The sequence below is a fragment of the Coregonus clupeaformis genome, chromosome 5 (genome assembly GCF_020615455.1).
Source record: "Coregonus clupeaformis isolate EN_2021a chromosome 5, ASM2061545v1, whole genome shotgun sequence".
Lineage (NCBI taxonomy): Eukaryota > Metazoa > Chordata > Actinopteri > Salmoniformes > Salmonidae > Coregonus > Coregonus clupeaformis.
Window position 1 is genome coordinate 18,244,559 of NC_059196.1, and position 19,148 is coordinate 18,263,706.

The following is a 19,148-nucleotide window of genomic DNA, read 5'->3' on the forward strand; positions in this document are numbered from 1 at the left end:
TTAGTGGGCGTGTATGTCCAGGCCCTGGCCTATGAGGGGATCGGAGGGGTGGGGGTGGGGCGGCGGGTGCAACAGCATGGCGGGGTGGGGGCCGGGGTAGGGGTGCAGGGATGGGCCGGCGTGGGGGTAGCCAGACTGGGACAGCAGGGCCCCGGGGTACTCTCCTGGAAGAGACGGCATCCCCTGAAGACCTGCAGAGAGAGAGAGAGAGAGAGAGAGAGAGAGAGAGAGAGAGAGAGAGAGAGAGAGAGAGAGAGAGAGAGAGAGAGAGAGAGAGAGAGAGAGAGAGAGAGAGAGAGAGAGAGAGAGAGAGAGAGAGAGAGAGAGAGAGAGAGAGAGAGAGAGAGAGAGAGAGAGAGAGAGAGAGAGAGAGAGAGAGAGAGAGAGAGAGAGAGAGAGAGAGAGAGAGAGAGAGAGAGAGAGAGAGAGAGAGAGAGAGAGAGAGAGAGAGGAATTTATATTAGGAGGTACAACAGTATACCACCGAACGTGGTAAAAACACTAGGGTCATGTTCAGTAGGGCACACCATAGCAAAACCTTTTAAAACGGGAAAACGGAAAGGAGTCTGTTTTCTTCTCTTTGTTGCCTAATGAACATGGCCCAGTCGTCCTCATCTCTGTCTCTTACCTGCTGCCCTGAGAGCCAGGTGGGCTTGGCCGTCCAGTCCGTAGCCCCCCAGGGTTGCTCCCTCTGGGCTGTAAGGACCACCTTGACCTGGTCAACCAAACACACACCCACATCATTCACCTAGCCTGAATGTCCATATAGATCAGCTACACACATATTCATTCAAAATACACATCTATAGCATTAATACAACCTATGAATTTATAGATACATCAGTAGCAATACATTAGAGCAGGGAATACGGTGGTAATAACATGGTAATATTACCTGAGCGATTTGACTGGTCAATCATGGGCTGTACTATTCTCCGTCTTGCATTGATAAACCTGGAGAGGAAATAGGGAGAATAGGACCAGAGAACACAAATAGGAGGAGAATTGAATGGAAGGAGAGTCGGGTGAGAACACCAGTTAATGGAGATAAAGACTAACTTGTGGAATATTAACCTTTCACTTTTCAACTACTTAACCCCTTCATGGTTCACCGTCAAGTCACAATAGGACAGAGGGAGTATGGATCTCTGGGTTATAATGGATTGATCAGTATTGATGGGGTCAGTGAAGGTCACGCTAAGGACCGGGCGACAAGGGACACAGTACAGTAGTAAAACACAGAGCTGATCATTGGTTATTGATCAGGGGGGTACGGACCAGTTGTTGACCTGCAGGATGGTCAGTCCTGTGTCCTGTGCCAGCTGCTTCTTCTGCTCCTCCGAGGGGTATGGGTGCTGGGAAGGAACATTCAGAACAACTGCATTATGGATTTGCAAAACTGGTTGAGATTCAGCAAGAGCATGTTTAGCCTTTGCTTTTGGCATACATTATCATTCCATACACCATCAAATGTATATTTTTTGCTCACACATACACCACACACAAATGGCTCCACAAGTATCTATGTAGAATTAAAAACCCAAAGCATGTATGAAATAAATAAGGGAGACCTACAACCATTAGATGAATACTAATGACTGACATTACATCTAAATTCAAGTCAAATTCTATGAACTGACGTGACCCCTAAAGTGCAGCAGCCTCTTTCCCCTGCCTCTCTCTCTCTCTCTCTCTCTCTCTCTCTCTCTCTCTCTTACAGGCATAATTAGTGAGAATGACTTTAGAGTTTTTAAGTATAACTGCTAATTATAAGAATTACTACATTTCACCATCAATTGTTCTCTCTCTGTTCAGAACTATTTAATATTGAACCTCTTATTCACACATTATCTCTCTGTCATTTAATTCAATTTTGAACTAATTTTTTTTGCATTATCCCCTTCCTCCTTTCCTCCCGTCACTCTTTCCTCTCCTCTCCTCGCCTCTGCTTTTCTCTGCTTCTATCTGTCATTCTTCTCTCAGTATTATTTCTTCTGTCTCTCTTTTCTCACCGATAAATGCTGGAAGAGCCATGCCCTCATGATGTTGGTTGCCAGTTTGGGGAAAATGCCCCTCTTCTTGTTGTTCCTTCTGTCTCGGTCCGTCTCGTCCTCCTCTCCCGTACTGGGGGAGGCCACGCCCCCATCCAAACCATCCCCTGCCAGAGGACAATAGAGATATGGCATTAGCACAGTGTGTGTGTGTGTGTGTGTGTGTGTGTGTGTGTGTGTGTGTGTGTGTGTGTGTGTGTGTTAACATGTCCAATTGATGTCAGGTTTATGTGTGTATGTCGATTATGTTGTTAGCGTGAGTGATTGAAAAGACGAGTGTGTGTTTGTGCAGGTGTGTGTATGAGTTAGTGTGTTAGAGGTACCCGTATCGCTGCAGTTGTCTGTGCTGTGTGAAGGCAGGCCACACGACATGCCAGGGGTCCCTAGTGGAGTGGACGCACAGTCATCTGGGTCCCGCAACCACGACGGATTCTACAGAGAGCGAGGGAAGGAAAGAGATAGAAACATATTGATATGAACAGGGAAATGAAGAAGGTCCGCACTCAGTATTTGTAGTGAAAGAAAGTAACATTTATTCCCTCTTTAGTGACAAGTGTTTTGCCCGCCAGGGCTTCATCTGTGTTTTTTTCAGAGACATATTGAGAGAGATATACTGAGAAATCTGCTACTTTTGTGCTCATTTTTCATGCTCTCCTTGGTCTAGCCAATCGTCATTCAGGTGTCACCTACCTGCTCTGACAGACTGGTGCAGGAGCCAGTGAAATCCTCCACGTCGGACTTTGACCCGCCCTCCCTGTCATCCAGAATCAGGTCTGTGGGCATCTTGCCCTTCAGGCAGGTGATGTAGCGATTGCAGAAGTTATCACACAGGTCATGAACCTGGAGAATAGAAGAGGAGGAAGAGGGAGAAGAGATGGTGTCAGGATATAGCATAGTACTGTAATGGTTTAGGTGTGTGACGGCTGATCATATCTGGTTTGCCTGCATTCAGCAGTCACTAGTCTGAATCATAAAGGGTAAGAGGAGAGAGAGAGAGAGAGAGAGAGAGAGAGAGAGAGAGAGAGAGAGAGAGAGAGAGAGAGAGATTAATAGATAGATAGATAGATTAGATAGATAGATAGATAGATAGATAGATAGATAGATAGATAGATAGATAGATAGATAGATAGATAGATAGATAGATAGATAGATAGATAGATAGATAGATAGATAGATAGATAGATAGATAGATAGATAGATAGATAGATAGATAGATAGATAGATAGATAGATAGATAGATAGATAGATAGATAGATAGATAGATAGATAGATAGATAGATAGTCGATTTTAGATGAGTGAAGAAGCACACCTTTTCCAGCTCCAACAGGTGGAAACGTAGTACCTGGATGGCCTGGATCATCTGAGGAGAAGAACAGATTGGTAGCTATGAACACAATGTGTATGAGTTATTCCTAATCGATCTCTAAGTTACTGTGTGTGTCCCTACATGTAGGCTATAAGCATTTGGTTATTTTGCTGTTACAGTATTTATTTTCATACCAGGTTGTCCAGTTCAGGATTTGTAGAAAAAATGGGCTTCTCTGAGCGAATCTGAAACACACAAGGAACGACATCCATGGTTATTTGGATAATGGTTGGAGCTCTGAGCTTAAGATTGTCACTGTACCCTGTAACTCACCTGTTTGGCGAAGGCTGCGATGTCATCGTTGAATGAGTCTGAGGAGCATACATCACTGTGATTGGTCAGGCCTTGGAGGTGGAGTGGGACTGAGAGGGCTGTGACGTCCCGCGGGGAGCAGGTGGCCAGCTCACACTTCTCAAACACCAGGGCCAGAAGTGGAAACAGGGGATGACTGTGCACACAGAACACACACAGTGTTAACACTTTATGCACACACACACACACACACTCTCTCTCTCTCTCTCTCCTCACACACATGCATGTACACAATACATACAAACACACATCCAGGAAAATGCATATAGGCACAGTGCACACTGATAGTAAATATACATGCATACTGTTAGAATGAAATCTAACAAACCCACACACACACACAAACTGCAGTGAAATAGTTATTTTCTGCTCACCCATAGATCTGGTCCCTGTGGTGTTTGAGGGAATCTGGGACAGTGTGGCCATAGTGAGGGGGGGGCAGTGACCTCATGGCCTCTCCATACGCCCCCACAGGCATGCCCTCTGACCCTGAGTAGTGCACCAGGTCTTCATACTGAGGAACAGGGGGGAGAGAGATAACATATTCAACATGTGTGTTGGGGTGTATTTCAATCATCTGCATTTTGTTGTTTTTGGTTTTACACCTAGGAGTTGTGGAGAGAAATTGAGAAAGTTTGTGTGTGTGTGTGTGTGTGTGTAAGAGCAAGAACGAAAGCGGGAGAGGAGAGAGAGAGCGAGAGCGAGAGAGGGCGAGAGAGAGAGAGAGAGAGAGAGAGAGAGAGAGAGAGAGAGAGATAGAGAGAGAAATTAGGAGATGAGGCCCCCTGTGAATATGGAAGCAAATCACTTCCAAGCTGTAGCTAATTTTCTCTCCTCTTTCATAAACACTGACTAGAGGCTCTTTGCTGAGCAGTTTTTCAGAGGGAAAAGCGACATCCACACTGGGACAATTGACATGAGATAAACAAATACACAGAGATTCATACATAAACATGAGCCTATGCTCACTATCTTTCACACATTCTGTCAGTCTCATATCTCTCTCAACATTACAGAGCAGATGTGTGTTAAACTGTAGCTGACTTCAGTCTCCAAGGCTTTTCTTCTGTCAGCAAAAACCAGTGGTTTTCTTCTGGATTAAAGTATGGCCAATCACAGTCCCATATGGCTGCGTGATCACAGCGTGCACCTGCTTTGCGGTTTTGTCGGGCCACCTTTTGTTTTATGGATACTCGCTATTAACACAATCACCACTATCAGATTCCGCGCCTTTCTGTATGCACGAGCTCTCGGATTACAGTGCGACTGTAGCGGCTGTGCGTCAACGGATCAAAGCACCAAAACCAAGATGACGAATTCTTCACATTTTCCTAAAAGGCATGAGGCTGAGAGAAGGGCTTCATATGTGAGAAACACTTACAGTGTTAATACGATTATAATTTACTGCAATCCTCATCATTAACAGGATAGTTCAAAGAGAGAGTTTAGCTTGCTATACGAATATATAGGCATAGGCTATATTTTTTTATTTTCTCAGCAATTAAGTTGAACATATGTTTCACTACATAGGCTATTACATATATTTGAAATATTAACGCCAACAATTAACCACAGACAAGTGGATGGATAACATAGCAGCATGCGCATCCTTCATATTTTGTTAATGCAGTTGTTTTACGTAATAAAACAGTTAGAATAAACTATAAAAAATACTTGTTTGAACTTGCAATGTGCAATATATTCAATAAATACAAATCACTTTCCACCAGATTGCCTGTTGGCAAAAACAAAGTTTGCAAACATTCGACTATAAGCCTGTATTTCCAAAGCCACTCCACAGTGTCATTATTCTCACGGAGAAAATATGTTTTTGTCAGACAAATACAATGTATTTCATTCGAGTAGCCTATGTTCATAATAAAAAGCAACAATGGGAACGTAAATTTCAATTTGTATCCTATGTTGTCACAACACCCTGCTTATTCCAATCAAAAGTGATAGAGTTTGTGACAATAGTTTTTTTATTTAGCATACATGTAGGCCTAATACACGTACTGTAGGTAGTTATGTAAAAACAGAATGGTCTACAGGTTTCCAAACGGATGCATTTTCTTTCCGTTATTGAAGCTCGCCTAATAGCCATATGCTCGAATGACAGACTAATGCCACCAATTGTAAACAGTGGGATAGACTGTATATTTTACAGTGCATGGGACAACATATATAATTTATCAAATTCACTTCCCTTTGGTGCATATAACTGGAATTAGGCTAATTATGGATAATTGACTAACACACTTTCTTGACCTTGTTTCAGTGAACTAAAGTAGCCTATAGGCCTATAAGCTATGTCTGAATTGTAATCAAATTGGACAAAGAAAGTACCTGTTTTGTTGACTTTAATTAGCGTAAATTACGAAATTATTAACAGGATTACACTAATATAACGAAAAGCAAATGTAAAATGTAAATGAAAAGCGACTGCGTAATTGTCATCTGTAGGCCTAATTACAGTAAACCGAAAAATCCTATCCGGAAAAGTTACTTTGATTTACACGACCCGAAGCCGTTGACACTCAGGCTATATGACATATCAACATTTCTTAATTTCCTCACTCAACTGCAAGCCGAACGTGTTATTAAAACACAGATAACAAATAGCCTAAATTTCATCTGACCTATTACCTTTTTTTATTTTAATTAAACATAAAAGACAGATACAGAAAAGAGCAACAGTTCACTGCATGGGAGTTTGACAAGTTATTTTAAAAATATGGTAGCCTATGTCTGCAGCCTTAGATATTCAGCAGGTTATTGGTGTGTGTGTGGTGTGTGTGTGTTACAATGTCATGAGTAGCCTACTATGGCAATTATCTTTAGGAATGGAAAAGAGTGGCCACTGACTGCATAGTGCACATAGCAACGGGATCCGCGAGCCGCCGACTCACTGTAGCAAAAGAGATGACCTACTTAGACTTGGTCTGCCTCACCCTGTCTCTCTTTTTCCTCGACCTACTCACTTCACCTCATACTGTATATGGACATATCATGTCTTTCCACTTTCACAACCACTTTTATTGGTCCTATAATCGACTGTTAATTGCTGCAGGAAACACACATTCTCAGCCTATATTTCAAATATTACACTATACATATTGAAACATATTGTGGTCCTCTGTAGCTCCGCTGGTAGAGCATGGCACTTGTAACGCCAGGGTAGTGGGTTCGATCCCCGGGACCACCCAAACGTTAAAATGTATGCGCACATGACTGTAAGTCGCTTTGGATAAAAGCGTCTGCTAAATGGCATATTATTATTGAAACCCAGATAAATGTTTATGACTATCAAGGGAGAGGTTTTACACACTATATAAGAGCTATATGTTTATAGTCCTAAAGCCCTTGTAAAATAATGAGAATAGTATAATTCTGACAGTTGTTCATTTATACGTGACCCTATATTGAAATATAAAGAAAGATGAACTGCTAATTTATAAGCAAGATAATATATTAAATGTATAGGCCCCTATGTAGCCTATATGAAATGTATAGGCTATTTCCACATTTCAAACTAAGCTACTTGACATTATATCGACACGACCGTAATGATTTAGGTCAGGTTAGTCTATTTAGGAATATTCAGAGCATGCACAATTATGTCAATAAGGTTATTCTTTCTTATAGCTTGATGTGAACTCCTTTCCACATTGCTGCTGCCTTCATTGGCCCTGTATAGCTGGGAGCTGTGGCCTACGCGAGGGAGGATAGGAAGGGAGGCGAGACAGGCAGCGAGGGGCGCTACGTCAAAACGTAAGGACCGAGCAAAGAGGCAAAATGCTACATATTAACCAAACTAGCAAGATTATTATCTGGAGAGAAGGATACGCAGTGCCGTGATATTACAAATGATGAGTGAGTGTAAAGTATGTAGTAGAATAGAGTAAACAGCTATCCTACCCTCTTATCCATGCGACACGGAAGCCAATCCTACTCCAGGAAGGATGAGACCAGCCGGCTGTCCAGCGCAGGCGTTCTGCCTCCTGTATCCAGATTATCTGATGAAAATAATGCGCTCTTTAATAAACTAATAGAGGTGAAATTATAACAGTTGCAGCATCAAACACTTAGTCTCATCATTATTAAGAAGGGGGTTGGTTAGAAAAAACAAGAGCTGACCCAGAGTGTAGACCATAATTAGGCTACAGCAATAGCCTAGACTACTAAAGGCTACAATAGGCTACATATAATTCCGAAGTAAATCGAATCGTTACTTTTATTGCCATCAAGCAGCTTTATGATCCAAACTTAGAAGTGCACGACCATAACAGCGATGTGTATTCAATAGCTATCACTAATAAGAATATATAAACCATTAGGCTATGTTACATGCAGGCATCAAAGATTACATAAATACAATACACTATTTTAGAAAAATATGATTCCATAAAATATCCCACCGAAATCTAGATTTGACGTATAGGTTATAGTCACTCTCAGGCGTGGTATTCTGCATGGGCTTCGGTTTCGAGAGCGCTCTGGTAGGTCCGCACGTTATGTCTTTGGGTCCGGCTCGCAGGCGAGATCCTTGGTTAGGAGAAATAGCGTCCTTTTTGGTCGTTCTCGCTGTCCATGGACTGTCGCGACAGGCTGGGAAATGTCACAGCGACATGAGCGATGTTGCTTTGAACATTGAGAGAGGCAAAGATGATATGGGGAGAGATGGTGGTTGGGAGTTGTTTGGGGGGTCAAAACACGACGGGGTCTCTCACCCCCACCTTCTTATCACATACACTCGCGCATTACAAACGCAGGATCCCCTCGTTTTATTCCAATGGCACGCTCTACACTCACATAGCATGCATTAGCACAGTTTATTCGCGCCCTTTCACCGTTGCTGAGCAATGACAAGATCATATCTGATAACTACAAGATTTGAGGTCGAACACAACATTTTCTTAATATTATCTCGTGGTCTTTATATTCCATAATCTGCAGGATAGTGCGCGCATTTATTAATGGGCGCCATACAATCGTTATTGCTACTGAAAATAATGTTAGTTTTGTTTCCAACACTTGCCTTAAGCATCTGGGGTATCCCAACTCTCAGGAACTGCATTTGTTGTTTTTAGTAGCATGTCAAATTAAGTACAATTCACAGAAAATGCTGATGATTCTTCCTATATTACCATGTTGGTTATTGGCCGCACAATTCAGAATTCTGGTACATTTCTGTATAGCCAGGTTCATTCAACAACCCTGGAACAACCCACCACAGTGCATTTTGGTATCATAAAAGTAATTATATAATAGACTATTAAATGTCTCATACATTGGTTCTACGCAAGATGTCCTATAGGTTTTACGCATGATAACATTATTTTATGATGACAAATCAGGTCATAAATCATTTTCAATAGGATAGGCCTATGACAATACATTTATTGGCGGATAATGACTATATTAGTGGGTTTTTGTTGACAATGTAATAGATATGTCGACTTCATTACAGTGCCCAAATATCCCCACTTTGCTTGGAACAGCAGGCCATTGTCTTGTTCTGAAGATGTGTAAAAACCAGGCTACCTTTCTCTAAATAGTTTTTTCTCCTTCTAACTGGAGGGGAAACTTTCACAGCTCCGTGGGCCTCGTCTTGTGTTGTAAATTACTCCAAAGTAACATAATAATTATTCAAAACGGTTCTCTTTCCCCTCTCCCGCGGCGAGGGACCAACAGGCGGCCAAACTTCAATCGGCAGCGCAGTTGCGGGCACATGGGCCGGGGCAAGGCTTCACCGCGGGCGGCGTGGGGCATGACTTGAGGTGCAGCCAGCAAGCGCCGTAACATCAACCAACCCGCGGCCTTTTAACACCGTGGGAGGTTAATTCCCAATAGCGATGATCATAGCCTTTAGACCCCTCTAACATCAAATCCATAGCATCAATGAAAGTCCTATTCTGATTGTTTTATGTTTGTCATCATGGGTTGAAATAATTTCTACATTTAATAGGCTACATTTTACAAACATAAATATAATCTATGCATGTATGGTGTGTTTCAATATTGTGTGTAGGGCTTCATGAAGAGATTACTTGTGTATAGTAGCCTACTGCAGCAAATTCGGGGGTAGCCTGGGACTTTTACCCTTATCTTTGTCAGTCCAACATCCAAACCATTATTGTGCAAGATCCAAACATCTTGATGAGGTTGCTGGTGTTATAGGGATGCAACACTAGACTATCCCTTTCCTTCCAGAAGCACACCCTTGTCCTTCAATGAAGTCCATGTCATCCCATTTCTGACACCAATGTAGTGACTTTAGAGGTAAAGCCTCAGGACTTAAAGGGGGAATCTGCAATTGAATCAACAACAAAGCGGACACCCTGCCACTGATTTGGTCAACAGCTGAGAGATGGGGCTGAAGAAATGTACACTCTTAAATTAATAGAAAGAGCTATGAATGCAAGGACTGACCATCCATGAGATCTAAATGATAGTTTTAGCCATGTTTTGAGGCAATACAGTGTTTTTTTTACAATTACATTGTTTACAAACAATATAGTTTAAAAAATATATATTTTGGGTTCTGTTGGGGTACGACAGTTGAACTCAGGTCATGAGGCATTAATAAGATATATTCTTCAAGAATAAATGGGTAGCCTAAACAGTGGGGGAAAAAAGTATTTAGTCAGCCAACAATTGTGCAAGTTCTCCCACTTAAAAAGATGAGAGAGGCCTGTAATTTTCATCATAGGTACACGTCAACTATGACAGACAAATTGAGAGAAAAAAATCCAGAAAATCACATTGTAGGATTATTAATGAATTTATTTGCAAATTATGCTGGAAAATAAGTATTTGGTCACCTACAAACAAGCAAGATTTCTGGCTCTCACAGACCTGTAACTTCTTCTTTAAGAGGCTCCTCTGTCCTCCACTCGTTACCTGTATTAATGGCACCTGTTTGAACTTGTTATCAGTATAAAAGACACCTGTCCACAACCTCAAACAGTCACACTCCAAACTCCACTATGGCCAAGACCAAAGAGCTGTCAAAGGACACCAGAAACAAAATTGTAGACCTGCACCAGGCTGGGAAGACTGAATCTGCAATAGGTAAGCAGCTTGGTTTGAAGAAATCAACTGTGGGAGCAATTATTAGGAAATGGAAGACATACAAGACCACTGATAATCTCCCTCAATCTGGGGCTCCACGCAAGATCTCACCCTGTGGGGTCAAAATGATCACAAGAACGGTGAGCAAAAATCCCAGAACCACACGGGGGGACCTAGTGAATGACCTGCAGAGAGCTGGGACCAAAGTAACAAAGCCTACCATCAGTAACACACTACGCCGCCAGGGACTCAAATCCTGCAGTGCAAGACGTGTCCCCCTGCTTAAGCCAGTACATGTCCAGGCCCGTCAGAAGTTTGCTAGAGTGCATGTGGATGATCCAGAAGAGGATTGGGAGAATGTCATATGGTCAGATGAAACCAAAATATAACTTTTTGGTAAAAACTCAACTCGTCGTGTTTGGAGGACAAAGAATGCTGAGTTGCATCCAAAGAACACCATACCTACTGTGAAGCATGGGGGTGGAAACATCATGCTTTGGGGCTGTTTTTCTGCAAAGGGACCAGGACGACTGATCCGTATAAAGGAAAGAATGAATGGGGCCATGTATCGTGAGATTTTGAGTGAAAACCTCCTTCCATCAGCAAGGGCATTGAAGATGAAACGTGGCTGGGTCTTTCAGCATGACAATGATCCCAAACCCACCGCCCGGGCAACGAAGGAGGGGCTTCGTAAGAAGCATTTCAAGGTCCTGGAGTGGCCTAGCCAGTCTCCAGATCTCAACCCCATAGAAAATCATTGGAGGGAGTTGAAAGTCTGTGTTGCCCAGCAACAGCCCCAAAACATCACTGCTCTAGAGGAGATCTGCATGGAGGAATGGGCCAAAATACCAGCAACAGTGTGTGAAAACCTTGTGAAGACTTACAGAAAACGTTTGACCTGTGTCATTGCCAACAAAGGGTATATAACAAAGTATTGAGAAACTTTTGTTATTGACCAAATACTTATTTTCCACCATAATTTGCAAATAAATTCATTAAACATCCTACAATGTGATTTTCTGGAAAAAAAATTCTCATTTTGTCTGTCATAGTTGACGTGTACCTATGATGAAAATTACAGGCCTCTCATCTTTTTAAGTGGGAGAACTTGCACAATTGGTGGCTGACTAAATACTTTTTTTCCCCACTGTATATAATTAATTTAAAGGTCCAAAAATGGATGTAGCAATCGCAGATTGACCCTTTATACCCTCAGTCTAGCATCTCATAAGCCTTGTTCACACTGACAGTTTGAAGTGACTCAAATCCCCCAAAAATTGCTTATCCGATCCAAATCTGTTCTTTTTCCTGCAGTCTGAACAGCCCAAAAACACATGGAATCAGATATTTCAATACACATTTCAAACCACCTTAGTAAGTAGTTTGAAATCAGATACAAATCTGATTCCTGCCATGCGACTTCCTGGCCATGAACAGTCTAATCTGATTTATTTGCCCTCAAGTGGTTTTTAGACTGTTATATGGCATATTTAGTTGCTTGCTAGCTACTCTGTTGACAGTTTGACAAGAACATATGGTAGCTAACTAGCTTGTTAATTGTTTACAAACAAATGAGTTAATGTGCTAGAAAGCTAAACAGCTACCTAGCTAGCTAGTTGACTGCTGTGGCTAGCCAAAAAGGACTCATTTTGAAAGTTGGATCATCTTATCCTTTGACGCTTTAAAAAGTGTTCTTACACAATGATTTCGAACATGCAAAGCAACTGGGAAACGTCCATGGCAGGCATTGTTGTCACCTTAGCTTGCTACATAACTTCTGAGTGATAGGCAGCATGAGCACCACAACCAATCAGCCTACACCACTGCGCACACATCAGTCGTTACTATGACAACTTGCGTAGCCATGTCAGCAAATGACTGCTGTCTGAACACACACAAATCCGATTTGGCCACTTGTAACTTGCTGTTTGGACAGTCAATATTCCAAAACGGATTTGAAAGACAAAGCTGATTTAAGCATAAAGGCCTGCAGTGTGAACAAGGCTTAAGTCCAACCCACCTATGTAATTAATCTTTTGACAAGGATGCTGGTGTACTAAGGACGTCACACTATATACGGTATTTTCAGTGTATGGAGAGGATGTTAGAAGGAGTAGTTCTGAGTAGCCTATATGGCAAGGCTGATGCAGTTGTTTGTCAGGCCCTGTCAGGGTTGGAGCGGCTGCTGCTGTGCATTTGTGTGTGTGGGGGTCAATGTCAAGGTGCTCGTGATTCAAAGTTAGGCCTTACTGCAGGCATTGCCCAAGGCTAAAGAGCAGAGAGAGGCTGAGCAGGAAACAACAACAGGAGATGATGAAAAAGGTGTGTGTGTGTTTATGTGTTTGTGTGTGTGAGTGTGTGCTTGGGTGTGTATGTGTACCTGTTTGCGTGTCCAAACTAAGTCATTTCAGAATTGTTTCTTAACCAAATATCAACATTTTCTGCCAGACTGATTAAAATTAGCCCATACATTACATTGATCAAATAGCTTTTTAGGGACATTGTGCAAACCCTCCGCTCCTACTGGACCTGTACATCAGCCAGCCCATTGGGAGACCTCCTGGTCTACTGTTGTGTATTCACTAGGAACCAAACGGAAGCAAACGGGCTGAAACGGGGAGGTACTAACCTGAACTTGTCCAATAAGAAACGCTTGTTTTCGTTGCAAAACATTTTCCGTTACAAACATTCTTTCTCAAGTTTACTGCGATGTGCACTAATGAATACACTCCTGCTGTATCCAGAGGTAGAAACACTCAGCATTTCCTCATTATTAACACTAGGCCTATCTCTAGCTGGACTCTCTCCCTCTACATCCATGGCAATACAAAACCTCAGCGGTCCATATAGTCATGATTTAGCCTTCACTTTGAGTGTTTATATAGATATTATCATTGCTTCTAGATCACGTAGATAGCACAGGTACACGTACAGTGCATTCGGTAAGTATTCAGACCCCTTGACTTTTTCCACAATTTGTTACGTTACAGCCTTATTCTAAAATTGATTAAATTGTCTTTTTCCCTCATCAATCTACACACAATACCCCATAATGACAAAGCGAAAACAGGTTTTAAGAATTTTTTGCAAATGTATATTACAAAAACGGAAATATGACATTTGCATAAGTACTTTGTTGAAGCACCTTTGGCAGCGATTAAAGCCTCAAGTCTTCTTGGGTATGACATTACAAGCTTGGCACACCTGTATTTGGGGAGTTTCTCCCATTCTTCTCTGCAGATCCTCTTAAGCTCTATCAGGTTGGATGGGGAGCGTCGCTGCACAGCTATTTTCAGGTCTCTCCAGAGATGTTCGATCGGGTTCAAGTCCAGGCTCTGGCTGGGCCACTCAAGGACTTGTCCCGAAGCCACTCCTGTGCTGTCTTGGCTGTGTGCTTAGGGTTGTTGTCCTGTTGGAAGGCGAACCTTTGCCCCAGTCTGAGGTCCTGAGCGCTCTGGAGCAGGTTTTCATCAAGGATCACTCTGTACTTTGCTCCATTCATCTTTCCATCGATCCTGACTAGTCTCCCATTCCCTGCCGCTGAAAAACATCCCCACAGCATGATGCTGCCACCACCATGCTTCACCGTAGGGATGGTGCCAGGTTTCCTCCAGACGTGACGCTTGGCATTCAGGCCAAAGAGTTCAATCTTGGTTTCATCAGACCAGAGAATCTTGTTTCGCATGGTCTGAGAGCCCTTTAGATGCCTTTTGGCAAACTCCAAGTGGGCTGTCATGTGCCTTTTACTGAGGAGTGGCTTCCGTCTGGCCACTCTACCATAAAGGCCTGATTGGTGGTGTGCTGCAGAGATGGTTGTCCTTCTGGATGGTTCTCCCATCTCCACAGAGGAACTCTGGAGCTATGTCAGAGTTCTTGGTCACCTCCCTGACTAAGGCCCTTCTCCCCCGATTGCTCAGTTTGGCTGGGCGGCCAGCTCTAGGAAGAGTCTTAGTGGTTCCAAACTTCTTCCATTTAATGATGGAGGCCACTGTGTTCTTGGGGACCTTCAATGCTGCAGACATTTTTTGGTACCCTTCCCCAGATCTGTGCCTCGACACAATCCTGTCTCTGAGCTCTACGGACAATTCCTTCGACCTCATGGCTTGGTTTTTGCTCTGACATGTACTGTCAACTGTGGGACCTTATATAGACAGGTGTGTGCCTTTCCAAATCATGTCCAATCAATTTAATTTACCACAGGTGGACTCCAATCAAGTTGTAGAAACATCTCAATGATGATCAATGGAAACAGGATGCACCTGAGCTCAATTCGAGTCGCATAGCAATGGGTCTGAATACTTATGTAAATAAGTATTCGGTTTTTTATTTTTAATACATTTGCAAACATTTCTAAAAACCTGTTTTCACTTTGTCATTATGGGGTATTGTGTGTAAATTGATAATGAAAACAATTAAATTAATCAATTTTAGAATAAGTCTGTAATGTAACAAAATGTGCAAAAACTTTCCGAATGCACTCTATATACATTAGGAAATATCAGCTGTATAATGCTCTTGTTGTTAGTGAACATGACAACATAGACCAGGGATGGGCAAATGGCGGCTGCCCACCTTTTGTAGGCCCACGGATCTAGAAGAAATTACTGTTGAGAGTTAGAATAGTAGACTACACAAGGTACAATATCGAAATTTGGTTGTGCATCAGCTAAACTTGTAATAATCATGGTTGAATTATCTAATTATCGACCGGAGGGGTCCCTATTGATTTTGTTAGTCACTCTCACTCAGATATCATATTAAAAACTGCAAACATTTCTCTACACCCTTTGGCAAAATGTGCAGAATTGCAGGAAATTAACTCTAAAACTTCAACATTTTCTGTCTGCTGTCAAGAGGGGTGCCCCAACCCCATCAGTTACCCATCTCTGACATAGACTGTGTCTCGTGTCCAGCATGTTAACGGTAAAACGGTGGGCCGTTGACATAGTTGCTTGTGGAAGAGGAGGGACACCCTGGGATAAACACTACCGATTGCCCTTGGTTTGGCAACCTTGGAAAACCAGGCTAGTTGACACGGTTGACTCCGCTATAAAGGGAATATGGTTGCCGTGACCCTGCGGTACCCATGGTCCAGCGGGAACATCAGAGTGGGGTGACCCGCCAGTCAAAGAGCGGCACTTTCCAAAGGGGAGAAGGGGGTAAGAGGTGGGAGAGAGAGGGGTGAAACCACGGAGGGGAGGGGCAGAGTGCTTTTTTATGAGCATGTGCCTCTCCAGTTTCTGGGTCGTCTGGCCGCATGGACATAAATTATCTCTCTCTCTCTCTCTCTCTCTCTCTCTCTCTCTCTCTCTCTCTCTCTCTCTCTCTCTCTCTCTCTCTCTCTCTCTCTCTCTCTCTCTCTCTCTCTCTCTCTCTCTCTCTCTCTCTCTCTCTCTCTCTCTCTCTCTCTCTCTCTCTCTCTCTCTCTCTCTCTCTCTCTCTCTCTCTCTTTCTCTCAATTCAATTTCAATTCAATTCAATTTCAATTTAAGGGCTTTATTAGCATGGGAAACGTATGTTAACATTGCCAAAGCAAGTAAAGTAGATAGTAAACAAAAGTGAAATAAACAATAAATATTAACATTAAACATTACACTCAGAAGTTCAAAAAGAATAAAGACATTTCAAATGTCATATTATGTCTATATACAGTGTTGTAACAATGTGCAAATAGTTAAAGTACAAATGGGAAAATAAATAAACATAAATATGGGTTGTATTTACAATGGTGTTTGTTCTTCACTGGTTGCCCTTTTCTTGTGGAACAGGTATCAAATCTTGCTACTGTGATTGCACACTGTGGTTTTTCACCCAGTAGATAAGGGAGTTTATCAAAATTGGGTTTGTTTTCGAATTCTTTGTGGATCTCTGTAATCTGAGGGAAATATGTGTCTCTAATATGGTCATACATTTGGCAGGAGGTTAGGAAGTGCAGCTCAGTCTCCACCTCATTTTGTGGGCAGTGTGCACATAGCCTGTCTTCTCTTGAGAGCCAGGTCTGCCTACGGCAGCCTTTCTCAATAGCAAGGCTATGCTCACTGAGTCTGTACATTGTCAAAGCTTTCCTTAAGTTTGGGTCAGTCACAGTGGTCAGGTATTCTGCCACTGTGTAATCTCTGTTTAGGGCCAAATAGCATTCTAGTTTGTTCTGTTTTTTTGTTAATTCTTTCCAATGTGTCAAGTAATTCTCTTTTTGTTTTCTCATGATTTGGTTGGGTCTAATTGTGTTGTTGTTGTTGTCCTGGGGCTCTGTGGGGTCTGTTTGTGTTTGTGAACAGAGCCCCAGGAACTTACTTAGGGGACTTTTCTCCAAGTTAATCTCTCTGTAGTTGATGGCTTTGTTATGGAAGGTTTGGGAATCGCTTCCTTTTAAGTGGTTATAGAATTTAATGGCTCTTTTCTGGATTTGGATAATTAGCAGGTATCGGCCTAATTCTGCTCTGCATGCATTATTTGCTGTTTTTCGTTGTACACAGAGGATATTTTTGCAGAATTCTGCATGCAGAGTCTCAATTTGATGTTTGTCCCATTTTGTGAATTCTTGGTTGGTGAGCGGACCCCAGACCTCACAACCATAAAGGGCAATGGGTTTTATAACTGATTCAAGTATTCTTAGCCAGATCCTAATTGGTATGTCGAATTTTATGTTCCTTTTGATGGCATAGAAGACCCTTCTTGCCTTGTCTCTCAGATCGTTCACAGCTTTGTGGAAGTTACCTGTGGCGCTGATGTTTAGGCCGAGGTATGTATAGTTTTTTGTGTGCTCTAGGGCAACGGTGTCTAGATGGAATTTGTGGTCGTGGCATTTGTATTTGTGGTCCTCTCTCTCTCTCTTTCTCGCTCTGTCTCTATTTCTCTCTCTCTCTCTCAGCCTACCAGCCCATTTTCATCACCATGAAAATATTGTCTGTGAACTTGTACTGTGGTCCTCTGTAGCTCAATTGGTAGAGCATGGCGCTTGTAACGCCAGGGTAGTGGGAACGATCCCCGGGACCACCCATACGTAAAAACGTATGCACACATGACTTTAAGTCGCTTTGGATAAAAGCGTCTGCTAAATGGTATATTATTATTATTAACTTATTCTCTCTCAGCCTGTCTGCATTTCTGTCTCCACCTGCTTTGACACTGTATACTTCATTCACTACACTTAACCCCTCTCTCTCCCACTCAAGCCGTACATTCCTCCTCTCAATCCCTTCACCATTTCATGTTTCCCTTCCTTTGGAGAAGTCATCACTGCCTTTCGCCATTCTCTCATTTTCTCCCCTTGTTTCGCTCCCTAGTTCCCTCTCTCTCTCTCTCTCTCTCTCTCTCTCTCTCTCTCTCTCTCTCTCTCTCTCTCTCTCTCTCTCTCTCTCTCTCTCTCTCTCTCTCTCTCTCTCTCTCTCTCTCTCTCTCTCTCTCTCTCTCTCTCCATCCCTCCTCCACTCTCCTTATAGATGGAGATTAAGTCTGGGCTGGAGCCCCATCCATTTCCCTGACTGTTTGTTATTAAGGAGATGGATGGAGGTTTGCAGTGCCAGCTCGACACAGCCGCAATTACAGCAGGTCCAGTGATAGATGGAGAAAGAGCGAGAGGGAGCGAGGGAGGAGATGGAGAGAGGGAGATAGAGAGAGGGGCATCTATCACACCCTTTAATCTACCTGTCACTGCTGGAGGAAGGCTGGGGAAGGAGGCTGGGCCTGGGGTGAGGTGGGTGTGAGGATGGACGAGATGAGGCCTGGCCAATACAGCGCCGTTACTATTGGTTAAAGGTTTCATATCCTTCTTTTGCTCTGTCCTTCCCCCAAACAATTACATGAAAATACGCCCTCCAGTACTACAGTAATTAAATGTCCTCATTAACTAATTGATTGTCTTGAGATTTAATTTCGTATTGAATTCTGGGTGTTTGTGTGCCAGTGTGTGTCTGGCTGCTTAACAGTGTTGCATCAGATACTGTATGCTGTTACGTTGTTATGTGGATGTGTGCTGTTGATGGGTCACAACTTATTTTATTTATACAGTTGAAGTCTGAAGTTTACATACACTTAGGTTGGAGTCATTAAAACTAGTTTTTCAACCACTCCACAAATTTCTTGTTAACAAACTATAGTTTTGGAAAGTCGGTTAGGACATCTACTTTGTGCATGACACAAGTAATTTTTCCAACAATTGTTTACAGACAGATTATTTCACTTATAATTCACTGTATCACAATTCCAGTTGGTCAGAAGTTTACATACACTAAATTGACTGTGCCTTTAAACAGCTTGGAAAATTCCAGAAAATGATGTCATGGCTTTAGAAGCTTCTGATAGGCTAATTGACATCATTTGAGTCAATTGGAGGTGTACCTGT

General features: G+C 42.5%; 1 protein-coding gene across 1 annotated transcript in view; it reads right to left on the reverse strand.

Annotated features, from left to right (window-relative positions):
* meis3 (myeloid ecotropic viral integration site 3) overlaps nt 1–8,484 on the reverse strand; it is an 11,173-nt gene extending 2,689 nt beyond the window's left edge. Inside the window, exons 1-13 of the mRNA XM_041875572.2 lie at nt 8,149–8,484; nt 7,649–7,746; nt 4,105–4,244; nt 3,692–3,866; nt 3,553–3,603; nt 3,362–3,412; nt 2,742–2,891; nt 2,375–2,483; nt 2,013–2,158; nt 1,279–1,355; nt 896–954; nt 629–715; nt 1–191 (exon numbers count right to left, since the gene is read on the reverse strand). The exon at nt 1–191 is cut by the window's left edge and continues 2,689 nt beyond it. Coding sequence (XP_041731506.1) covers nt 1–191; nt 629–715; nt 896–954; nt 1,279–1,355; nt 2,013–2,158; nt 2,375–2,483; nt 2,742–2,891; nt 3,362–3,412; nt 3,553–3,603; nt 3,692–3,866; nt 4,105–4,244; nt 7,649–7,660 — 1,248 coding nt within the window. The 5' untranslated portion in view covers nt 7,661–7,746; nt 8,149–8,484. The remainder of the gene's footprint in view (nt 192–628; nt 716–895; nt 955–1,278; nt 1,356–2,012; nt 2,159–2,374; nt 2,484–2,741; nt 2,892–3,361; nt 3,413–3,552; nt 3,604–3,691; nt 3,867–4,104; nt 4,245–7,648; nt 7,747–8,148) is intronic.
* Nucleotides 8,485–19,148: the final 10,664 nt, after the last annotated feature.